At 38.7% G+C, this 12,927-nt stretch overlaps 1 protein-coding gene across 1 annotated transcript in view; it reads right to left on the bottom strand.

The window, feature by feature from the left end:
• Positions 1-12,927, bottom strand: part of LOC134541690 (histone deacetylase complex subunit SAP18) — a 29,295-nt gene continuing 16,368 nt past the window's right edge. Inside the window, exons 3-4 of the mRNA XM_063385312.1 lie at positions 5,897-6,091; positions 1-3,691 (exon numbers count right to left, since the gene is read on the bottom strand). Of these exons, the coding sequence (XP_063241382.1) occupies positions 3,604-3,691; positions 5,897-6,091 (283 nt within the window). The 3' untranslated portion in view covers positions 1-3,603. The remainder of the gene's footprint in view (positions 3,692-5,896; positions 6,092-12,927) is intronic.

Below are 12,927 nucleotides of genomic sequence, written 5' to 3' on the forward strand. Positions count from 1 at the left end.
TTTTAAGAGTGGTTGTTTTCATCCAAATAATTTTTTTATTAAACCTTTGAAACAAACCTCAATCTTCAGAACATATGGCACATGGATGTGAGTATGACCCTGTTAACACTTTCAAGACTAGCTTATCATACACTTTTTAATGGGCCCGACTGATGTTTTTTTACACTTTTTCACATTTTTTTAGTAAAATAAGTTTTTCTCCTGCATAAACGATTTATATATGGTTAGAAAGTTTGAAATTTTTTCTTGTTAGCTATATATCACTTTAAAATTTTTGCGTACTACCTTTTGTAAAACTTTTTATTGAAAAAGTATTGTTTTGAGTTTTGAAAGAAATTTTTTCTCATATACTAATGCAAGAGTATGAAAATAATAGCTTTCTTTCAGGTCACAATAAGTGAAAATAATCAACTTAACTAGACACATACACAACAAATAGAATAATAGTTATTACAAAATAATATTTACACAATTATTTACATTTTTATGGAAATAAAAAAAAATAACACTCTCCTTCCCCACAATAATCACACCACTCTAACCTTCTCATTTCATGTTCCGTCCTGAATATATATTTTATATCTCAAGAAAGTATGTTCCTTTCCAATAATAAATCTTTTATACCAAAATAAAGTACGTAAGTTTTACATGTCATTTAGGTATTACTCCTTTGTGAAACTAGTTACTGCTTGTGTTTGCCATTTTTCAAATTTGACACAAATATTCCACATACACACCAAAGACAACATTACGGAGACAAACTGCTTATTACTATAATATGGAAAAAATATCAAATATAATACCTATTACGTATATATAACAAACAATATCTGTATTTTTACAAAATGTGAATCATTCATGTAAAATTCACACGTGTGTGGTAATCTATAAAACACTGAGGAAAGCTCAGTCCAACTCCACAGTCCTCACACCAGAACCTGGATTCCCTCCATTTTCTTTTGCCAGTCTCCTTCAAACCCCGATCAGAGCAAACTTTACAGTATCGCGTTGCATTGGCATTGTTTGCAGTAGCTGGGACATATGTAGCAAAATGGCGAGCAACAGTTCTGTCAACATTCAGAGATGGTGGTTTTGGGCGTGGTTCAGTCAATCCTCCTCCCATTTCAGCTAACTTCAGCGCAACTGCTTTGACGAAGCTCTTCAAACTTTTCTTTGTATGTGTCCTTTCCTTGAAAATTATGTAGCCATTGATGACAGCCATGGTAAGGTTTGAAACTCGGTGTGCATTTGTCTACAAAAAAATTAAAAAAAGGTCTAACTTTATAAATGGGATCGTGACCTTCTTCACCGCGCTTGACATAGTAATAATTGTTGTTCAGATGCAGCATGTAAAGAATGCCCTTGAATCTATCACGAGAGCAGTTTTCTCGAAAATCGTGTTGCAAAAAATGCATCTGTTGTCCAATAATCATTTATGTCTGGCAGTTTCAAAATACACATGTGTAACACAATTGCAAAGAACTTATATATGTCGCACAATTTCACTGTCAACCATCTGTGCCACGTTGATTTTTTTTTTCAATTTTCCTTGACGTTTCATTTTAGCAATCCGAGAAGCTGCGTACCGGTTAGTTTCGTTCCTAATATTTTTCATCATGCCAGTTTAAAAAAAAAAAATAGAAAAACACTCAAATTCAGTACAGTTGTCATCCAGGGGTATGGCAACGGAAGAAGACGACTGAAAAATCGGTTGGTCTGGTTTCTGAGATTCAGATTCTGACCACTCACTGTCATCAGTTTTTGAAGTAAATGGTGCATTTTTTAGCAGTTTTCGTGAACGCTGCTCTTGTAATTCATCTGAAATGCAAGAAAAGCATTTACTAATATCGGAAAAATATAAATAATATGCTGACATGTTGAAATGAAGATTTACGAACGTGCAACATCGGCCTATGTTGATTTGCGTGTAATTTCAAACATACTTCAATACAGTACAACTATTGAATGAAAAGAGAAAAGGAAGTTTTACGAAACGTAATAAAGGCATAGGCTGTTATATATACAACAACTCAATATAATTTTCAAACTAATTTCAGTATAGCATCTACCTTTGTTGAATGAAAAAAAAATTCTATGAATGCAAGTATCAAATACATTTCAATACAATGCCATTTTTGAAATTTCTCGAATAACAGTAAATAAAAAAGTTTCGGAAATGTTTATCTGAAATAATATTATAGATGACTACAATGCAAGCACTAGCGAGTAGGAGCTGTAATAAACCAAGAACAACAGAATATGCAGGGATAATCAAAGCAATTATTTTTACGCTGGCTGAAAAGATAAATACCTGTGTCACTGCTGGATTCATTTTCTCTTGGTATATATGATGCGTCGGCATCGCTGTTATCTATATCTGAACCAGAATCATCAACAAATGTATCTACAGTTTCCCGTGGAACATCCATATTATATTTCAGCGAAAGAAATACGTTTACTTATCACATGCCACAAAACAAATACGGCACTGCGCAATCTAATGTTGAACGAAAGGCTAGCAGTCAGCAACTGACGCATCGATGTACAAGAAAATCGATATAAGCCTCCTGAGTCAACGAATCTGTAAACTAGTGCCACAAACGGACTCGTAAAGAACTAAATTAAGACCCAGAATAGTCGGCACTCGTGCAAGATGAGAGAGAACATATTTAAAAAAACAGAAATATGGTGCTCGTATAGTATACGAGTGCCGACTGACAGTTTGAAGTACTCTGCTCGTATCACGTACGAGTGTCGTCTTGAAAGTGTTAAAGCCGACAAACACACAGCTGTAGGCTCGCCGCGGACCATCAGGTATCATCTTGGTTTTTATGCAAACATCCATTACATTTATGGTTTGAAATACTAAGAATCTGATGTTATTGGAGGGATCACAAATTCAAGCAGAGTTGACTTGTGGTGCTCGCAAAAGTGATCTCGTGATTCTTTGCATTGGGAGTTACTTTTCAAACAATGAACTGGCAGGCGCAGTAGTGGGTGGCACAATACTCGATTACAAGTGGCTCGTGCAAATAACTGCACTTAATTACTACTCATTGAGTAGTGAAGTTTCTCTGTATAAGAAAATACAATAATTTATAATACCTCCTTCTTGACTTTGTTTGAACTTAAACTGTTGCAACAAACTTGACAAAATTTTTGGCCTGCATGCTACACACAACCTGATGACTAAAAAGCATACATAACACTTTAATCTTGATTTTTATAATAGTACTATTAGTTTTGTCAAAAATTTACTTGTTACGCCTAAAGATTAACTTAAGAATTTTTATCAATTTTTGGTATTTAACCCTTCAAGATACTGAACATTTAAAACAATACCAAAGGATATGGCTGGATGCCACGAGTACAAAGCTGAACAAACTTGACAGATGCTACTGATGTGGACACATCAACATACATTTAATGTTTTCATTACAATTGTTTATTCAGAATATTGCTCATTCAATGAAGTAATTGTTCCAAATGTATTAAAACAGTAGCAATCACGACTGTGAGATGTCCAGTTCACTGAGCCGGCGAGACGCACAGCTCACGAACTCCAGGCCGCAGATTCTGCCAAAGGCAACCTGGCGAAGACCTTCAGTACATGCGGCCCCCGCGCCTCATCATGGGCAGCATCCTGTTGGGCGGCTGGATGCATATGTCCATGTAGTCACCAATGATGAACCTGCCCCCACCAGTCACAAACTGTCAACCATTTGTTGCTGTTATTGTTATATCACATCACTTATTTTATTAGAATAAATGGCAGCATATTAGAATGAATGTTAATTAATTTTCTTACTATCACTTATAGTTGTTTTACATCTTGCCATGCAAAACTTAAAATTTTTGTCAAAAGACATGCTAACATTTTTTTTTTCAAAACTTATGTTTGCATTTGTAACACAGTCATTTATAAATGGTTGTTCGTCACTGTCCCCACACTTGCAAAAATCATGAGGTGGACTTATATATTCTAAGTGAAAGTGGGCGGAACTTTCATTGTGAGGCAATTACATTCCCACCCCTCTTCTAGCAGGAGCCAATGATGTACCCTGCAACATGACTCTCACTGCCCTCCGGTGATTTTTGCACTGCAACCAAAGAGTAGTCCATACAGGAAAAATCTAGATTACTAAATCGCCATGCATAAGGTTTGAGGGAAGGTGATGAATTAAAAAAGTTACTGCATAAACATCTTATTTAAGTGAACTTGTCTGAAGTTACAAATCGTGAAAAACTTTTTAAAATAATATTCCACGTTATATAAGTTGTGAATTGATTAAATTATTTGAGTTCATTATATTATAATGCAACTTCAATGCAGCAGCACATACACATGTCCAGTATGAGCTATGTCTGTTATTAAGCAATATTAAGATTTTTAAACAAAAATCAAAAAGTATTGTATAGTTATTTGCTTTTTAAAGTGAGAGGTGAACTATGTTTTTATTTATTTTTAAAGAGTTAGACAGCTCACAAGTAATTTTTAGTTTAAAGATAGAATAAACACACACGTCACATGACATTTTTCTGCCATAGTAGTTCTGCATCTGCACCAATAATATTTATGTGCTGTCTGTTGGACTCTACCTGCGCTCTATGTTGCAGCGTGGTATCAGCTTTAAGCATAATTCTTTGCGCATCGTGCCTGTCACATGACTAGTTGCACCCTGCCTTATAGGTATTTAAACCCACTATGTAGAATAAAGAGAAGGTGCCAATTTTGCGCTGCACCCTTCAAACACTTTATTTAACTGGCCCTTAAATGTCAAAACCCTACAACACAATGTTCAGTACTCTACCCACTCTCTTCAGTGAAGCTTTAGTTCGGACATGTAACATACTTGATACTGATCCGTAGGGTGCATCAGAAGTGAGGTAACTAATATCCACAAGGTAGACTTAAGACATCAACTAAAGGTGACTCAGCGAAAATAAATGTTAAATTAGCCAAAGTTTGTAATTAAATAAAAATTTTGAAATATGTATTAACACAGGTAAAACTATTTTTATATCTGTGCATAAGTCAAAAAAACATTAAAAACAAAGAACAATATCAAAATATTTCCAAAATATTTCAAATGCCTTCTCAACAGAGTGTAACTCGTCTTCAGTAGGTGTACAAACCCTGGATCATGAACATCATCTAGAAACCCTGGAAATAAGCAGGTCTGTCAATACACCAATTATAAATGTGTGCCTTCATGCACATCATCTGCCAGTATAATCATCTACAGCAGTGGTTCACAAACGTTTTCAGTTGGCGACCAACCTTTCCTTATAGGAATACCTCCACTGTCTATCGGTTCATGGTGGAGTAAAAAACTTTATTTGTATTGTATCCTTTCCATATGTATAAATAATTTACCATAAAATATTACAATATTGTATTTTTATATATATATATATATATATATATATATATATATATATATATATATATATATATACATATATATGTGTGTGTGTGTGTGTGTTTTTTTTTTTGGATACAAATTGATTATTGATAAACAATTTGTGTTCTGATTTGAAAATGGTTGACTAAATATAAGCACTTTGTAGCAAAACAGTTATTTATTTAACAATAGATACATATGTGTTTTCACACAATTTGACTTGTTTCGATTTTTGTTATCTTTTCTGATGGTTTATTCAATGGTTTCTAATAGTTTTAGGATCGAGTCGCGACCCACCTGTAACCCTTCCGCGACCCACCGTTTGAGAACCGCTGATCTACAGGCATCTGTTTACCATCACAACTTTTTAAAAAATCTTTTATGACCCAAAAAGTTAATAAGCCATAAAACCAAGACACATCGACTTCATTCTCATTGTGCGCAGTTTGTCTACATATGAAGCTATAAGTAGTTTGTGGCTCGCACATCACCTGCACTGTGCGAGGGTCTTGCCGTCGTCCTGACCCTTCTGGCCGCAACAGGTGGTGCCGATCTCACGCATGCGGTAGCTGGGGCCGCGCATGTCCGGAGACACGAGCGAGAAGTCAAAGTATGTGCCTTTGCGCCGTGCCTCCGGGTTCACCTCCTTCACCAGGCTCGTGATCTCGCGCAGCGTCGCGTCCATCCTGCAAGCCACACGACAGCAAGGATTCCTCGGTGAAAAATATCTACAACATTTCTTATGAAAGAAATTTCAATTAAGCAAATTATATTGGAAGTAAGTACACTCTAACTTAAAAAAAAAACTTTCACAGTTAATTCCCCCATATGGAACAGTTATACATGCAACAAATCTTTCATGATGTTTCAGGAAATGAGTTTGAGGTTAGGTGATAAAAAAAATGTGAGTGACTCTTTCAATACTCACCAGTGATGTGTAAACATCTAACCTCGGTAAAGAGCAAATTCATGTGTTCTTATAATGTTTATGTTGAAAATAAACTTATAATACAAATTTTGGACAAGAAATTTAAAGTAGAATTTTTAAAAATTATGGTAGCATGATAAATATATTGATAAATAAAATATTCACTTTTCAAGTACTTACAAAAATTTCTAGATGCAAATCACACATACTTTCTTTCTGCACCAACCACTAAAATTCACTGCCTGAATCATAAACATTGTTTGCCACTATCATGAACAGATAGCAGCAAGACTCTGGTAAAAGAATTTATTTTTGACAAGGAATTGAATTCAAACACTGTCCAACTTGTTAAAACTCCCCAAACAGGTAATACTACAAAGTTTCAACACACGTCAGAAGTTATTAGTATATAGCATTAATAAAATATTTACCTGAAACATTTTAAAACACATATTATAACATTAAGTATATGTTTGTACATTTGTTTTTGCTTAACCAACTGAAATCAATCTATAAATACTTCCTACAAACAAACCTTAACCTTATTGAGCTGATTGAACATTTTTATGTATCTTTATATTATAATGTTGATAAGAAATAAAGTTTATCCTCCGACTACATTTAAACCACATACGTTGACGTTTACAACTGCGCGCTCTACCACTGCGCTAATAAAACATTGGAGTATGGGAAGGAGATTACATCAACAGTGTAAAGCCAATTTTATCAGGTACCTATTTTAAAATTTTTAATTACTTTATACTATGATTATTTTAGCTTTCCAAATATATTCCTGGGTAGTTTCACTATTATTAGGTTTAATTTGGCATACCAATACATTTGGTATGTCCTCTAGTGTTTACGAAAGTGACTTTATACAGGTTTATGTTGCTAGGTCTGCCATCTTTTAGACACATTTCAGTTCATTCACTTCCGATCAATTTTCATGTAATTACACCTACAAAATGCAGTATACCAAAAGCTAAGATGTGTACTCATCAAAAATTTATTTGTATTCCATTGTCTGAAATAGTAAAAAAAAAAAGCTTTATAATATAGGATTTACAAGGATGCACTCCAGCTATTCTTAAAATAAATAACAATAAATAACAGATAACTAAAGAAAAAATTATCTCGAAAGAAGCCCTTAATCTAAGGAGCATATGCAGGACTTTATTTGGGGGAGGGGGGAGGAAAACCCCTTTGCCTACTGTTTGATTTAGAATTTTCAGGGAGGCAATGTATCCCCCCCAACCCGTACGCCCTTTCTTTATCTCAATGGTTACCGACCTCTCTATACAGTCGTTACCTGCTCATGTGTTGTAAAATCAGGTTAATTTATTGATGGGCAAAAGAAAGGTACCTAAAGCTATTTGGTACCCAGTCTCATCGACAATGTGGTCATTAACAGACAGACTTCAGGACCATGGTGGTTGAGTGGTCAGATCACTTGTCCTACCAAGGTGATCCGGGTTTTATTCTAGCGGGGTATAACCCTGATGATTCACAAGTGGGATATGTGGTGGATGTTATCATGCACGCAGTTTTCTTGGGGTGCTCTGGTTACCACACCCATTCATTCTGTTTATGCTCCAATCCAGCTCATCAGCTTTCGCCATCTGTATTGACTTTAATGAAGATGAAACATTAAGTTCAATACATATCCATAAAGTTTAAGTCAGCAAAATTGGGAAAACAATAAGCCATGGGCTATTAATAAGATATCGTCCCAGCATTTGCCTGTAGCCAATTCGGACCCACGTGGAAAACAAAACAACCAGGATGAATGGAGCAGAATTCACGACCGGATCTTCCAGAATGCAAGTTCATTTACTTTTATGCAACCTTGTCTTGCAAAGTTGATATTAAATTCGGTACTTTGCTGTTTTACACTTCACTCAACTGCTCTAAACTTATCTAAACAGTTTTGTTTCATACCATATAAATTTTATATGTACCTAAACAGTGGCTGATTCAAGGGGTTGTGTGTGTGTGTGTGTGTGTGTGTGTGTATAAATATATAGACAAACAACCCCCCCCCCCCCCCCAGGTTATGAAAAAATTTGTACTAAACTATCAGTGAAGACAGCAGTATATTACTGTGTGAAAAACCACGTTGCATACAGCATATGTGACAGTGTGTTAGTGTCAATAGAAATGAAGGTTTTTTTTTTAAACACATGTGTTCAAATTGTAATTTTTTTTTTCCAATTCCCACCTTCTCCATAGAAATAATTCCTGAATGCACCATTGACCTACTCTTGAATATACATATTTTACAAAACGAGAGACCATTTTTTTTCCAACCTATATCACATAAATTTAGGCAACATCATTTTTAGTGTTACATTTAAATTTTATACAGAAGTAAACAATCTGCTGTGTCTTTAGTTTCACAAACTGAATTAGAATGTCCTAAAATTTTCAAAGCATTATATTACTTTCATGTTATGAAAAATTAACATGTGCTCTTTGTGTTTCAAATACCCGGAAATTGTTCTTTTGCTTTATTTCCACTGAAAATTTATAAATTTTATTTTGCAAATTCTAAATAGAGAATATCCTTCTATTATTCAAAATAAGTTTTACTTTGCATTTTACAGATAAATATATTTCTACCAAAGATGTGTATCCCAGAAGGTGTGATTACCTCCCACTCGTAGATGAAGTTGTAACTTTAGTTCCTGGTTGCGCTGTTCAGTTTTGGGTTGGCATGAGGGGATACACCGGCATGGTGGGTGTGTTACTCTCTAATCTTCACACCAACGTCGCTACTTAGCTCCTGCAAACTGCTGGCCACTGTTGGTCAACAACACAGTTGGGTAGCCAAACTGAGAAAAGAATTCATCTTCCAGCACTTGTCCAATAATTTTCACCTGGACATTTGACATCATCAAATAGACCTTCACCCACCATGTGGACAGGCCAGTCAGTAGGAGAATAAAGTGGTTTCCTTGTTTTGATCAAGGGTAGAGGCCCATGATGTCCAGTGCTACAGCCAGTTCTGGCTGCTGGGTCGCTGCTGCTCCGCACCATTGCAACTCCTGGTCTTGGCTCTCTGCCACAGCAGACACTGGCGCACATAGGCCTGCACGTCCTGTCTGATGCCTAGCCAGAAGAAGCACACAGCTATGGCATGCCTTGTTTCTTGTTTTCAGGGTGGCCTGCCAGGGTGTTATTATGTGCTAGCTGAAGGACTTCCTGCTACATCTCTCAGGGCACAAAGGTACGCCACTCCGCACCATCGGTTAGAAGGCGGGCCTGGATAATGTATATGATCACCCGGAACGTGTTGAGAACCATGTTGGCACATGCCTCTTGATGCTCTCTGGCATCAGCCACTGTAGACTGGGCCTGTAGGATGTCCGCATGGAGCTCATTGATTGTCCCTGTAATTAATTGCCCAGGAGAGTCTGCAGCCACTTGCGCCAATATCAGACACTTGCAATGAGTCTGAATAACAGTAGTTGGAAGCAGGTGATTGGCAACTCCATCGTCCATGCATCATTTGAAGGGTCCGGAACTTTTCACAGGGTGCCTGCTACGACATTCTTTCGACCTGCAACATGCTCAATGTTGAAATTGTAGGCCTATGAAAATAAAGCCCACCATGCAAATTTTGTCTTTTCCTCTAACATAGAACAGAGCCACTGCAGGCACCTGCAATCTATTTGAAGCGTAAATGGAAGTTACCCCAGATAATGCCGATATCACAGTATTGCTCACACCATGGCCAAGCACTCTTGTCCACTGCAATGGCAGCACCATTCTTCTGCTGCTCCTAAATTGGCTCACCATTGACTGATGTTTACCATTGTCACCCATTTGGTAAAAAACCACACCAACATCCTCCATACTGGCGTCTGTTGCAGAAACACCTTGCATGATGAGTCCAGTCTTGCCAGTGTATGGCACTGTCCAATTGATAACAAAGGCTGTCGAAAGCTTACTGTAATTTGGAATCTCAATGGTACCTTTTGCGTGGAAAGAGTAGAGCAGTTAGTGGTGCAGCTACTAGTGAAAAATTTGACACGTAGTCCCAAAGCCAGTTTGCAGTTCCCAGAAATTTCTGCAACTGCTTACATGAAGATGGCACTGGCCATCTTTGAAGTGCCTGCAGTTGGTCAGGCATCGGTCGGTTACCTTCTGAGCTTGCAAATGTCCCAAAAACATAAGTTCCTGTTTTCCAATATAGCATTTTCGAGGAGCGCAAGAGAGTCCATGCAACACCAATCTTTTCAGCACTAAGGAGACATGGTGAAGATGCTCTCCCATGAGTTTGACTGCACAACAATATCATCCATGTATGCTACAGCAGAAAATACTCCCACATCGCGTACACAGGTCATCATCATTTGAAATGTAACTGGGGTGTCTTGCAGCCCAAACAGCACAGCACGAAACTGAAACTTCTGGCCATTTGGGACTGTGAAGGCTGTTTTGTGGCTGTGTTCTGGCTCGACAGGAATTAGTCAGTATCCTGACCGTAGATCAAATGTCAAGAAGATACGAGCCTGCCCCAATCCAGCTACGGCATGCTGAACATTGATGAGTGGAGGGAGAACCGGAATGGTGATCCTGTTTAAAGGCTTGAATTTTACACAAAATTATTAGGGAAAATCACAACCCGTGCATTTATTGGCTTTCGCTGGGTTCTATAACACCCTCCCGCAACATCTCAGTCACTTGTTCCTTAATAATGGATTGCTCGCAGGGTCCATACCCTCTTGGTTGCTCATGGGCTCGGGTTTAAAGTTACTGTCTGAATGGAATGCTCTATCACATTAGTATGTTTTAGTGCTCCTGCTGCAGCAAATACCCCCTCATGTTGGTCCAAAATGACCTGCATTTCATGCTGGTGGTGTTCAGGAACAGCATGATCAAACTCATCCAAAACCACTTCTGGGTATGCAGTAGTGTCATGATCGCCCAGTGCATACATAGCCCGGCTATCTGGGTGCCTATAGGAATGCAGTTTTGTCATGCCTCCATGATCACCACCTGTTCCTGCAACCATGGTATTCCCAAAACAACACAATCCCACAAATTGTGCACTACCAGAGCCTGTGTTAACATCGTACCTCCACCTGTATGGTTGTTGTACCATCTGTGTGTTGCAAGACACAGAGTACAATTTGTCCTTGTCACATTTGAGTCTTCAACCAGGTTGACTGACACAAATGAGTGGGAAGCCGCTGTGTCTACCAGTGCAGCCACATGGTGACCATTCACAACCACTGGGATGTGGATAAGATCATTGACTCCCCTGATAACTTGTCCAATGAAATATTTGGAAAAGTTCCAGGTTTGCTGGGTCGATGGCAATGTTTCAGCAAGCCTAGTTTGGGGGGGGGGGGGGGGGGGGGGATCACAGGTTGATTGATTGGAGGTGATTGGGGGAAGGGAGGCAGTTTCCCAACAGCTGATTGCAGTTGCGGGGTTACTCTTCGTGCCATTGAAACTGCTCGCCTGGGCAGAATCTGCAGGCATGTAGTAGAAGGTTGCCTTGCTGCTCTTCGCGGGAGTCCACTCCCCGATGTCGCTCTGATTACCTCCAATCAACTGCCTCTCAGTGGCCAGGTACTCCAGTTGGAAATCCAGGGCAACACATCTGGTAGGGTATCATAGCAGTGGACATAGACATGTTCCATGGGGCTGTATTCGTTACCGGAAGCCCCATCAAGCGGGAAGAACCTAGACTGAAGGTAACTCAGATTGCCTTCCACTGCAATTGCATATTACACCAATTATGCTGTGTCATGGGATGAGCGTGTATGTTGGGAAGCCCTCAAGACCATTGCTGGGTGCTTTATCTGGAAACAGTCTACTAAATAGCTGTAGTTGCTTTAAAATGAACATTTCAACAGGCTTATATGGGGCCTGTGCCCATACAGCTAGGCTCTCCACTGGTGGATGATAGCTGGTCCTGCACAGCATCTTCCCAGTTGTTTGGCAAGAACTTTCCATGACTCATCGCACCTCTGGCCCAGTTGCCACCAAGCACTGTCTTGATACCTCCAAACAAGCACCTACTCAGTCAGTCCACTCCTCCTGGAGTATTACGTAGCACTCCAGTTTCACCTGGAACTGTGCAAGTACGCTTTGGGTCATCTTTTGCCGTTCCTTTGAACTCTGAAAGTGGTACGTTTATTACCCCCGAGGTCAATGCTTGTGGCGGCACTAAGTGACAGATATTCTATTCTCCTACGCTTTACAGAAGAGGAAGATGCAACCCTGCAAGCACTGCACTGGAAGTATAGTTCATCACATGAAACTCACTACATTGGTGACGCACATTGCATGTGTAGGGTCACTAAGCAATTCCTGCATCTTTGTGTGTCACCCTCGTAACCCTTGCAATCCAGAGACCCACAAAAACTTGGTCTCGTTGCAGCTGCGCCAAGCGACGGCGACTCATTCGTGATCGGGCCGCATCTGCATGTATCACTACACGAGAAAATTCCTGCGAGATAAAAACTTGCTGCAATCGACAACACTGAACACACAGATTCCACCTGCCCTGTTTCGGGTCCATGATGACTGCTTGTCTCTCTCAATATCCCTCTCTTTTACTCTAAGATATCAGCTGTGTTC

This window comes from Bacillus rossius, assembly GCF_032445375.1.
Source record: "Bacillus rossius redtenbacheri isolate Brsri chromosome 4 unlocalized genomic scaffold, Brsri_v3 Brsri_v3_scf4_1, whole genome shotgun sequence".
In the NCBI taxonomy this organism is placed as follows: Eukaryota; Metazoa; Arthropoda; class Insecta; order Phasmatodea; family Bacillidae; genus Bacillus; species Bacillus rossius.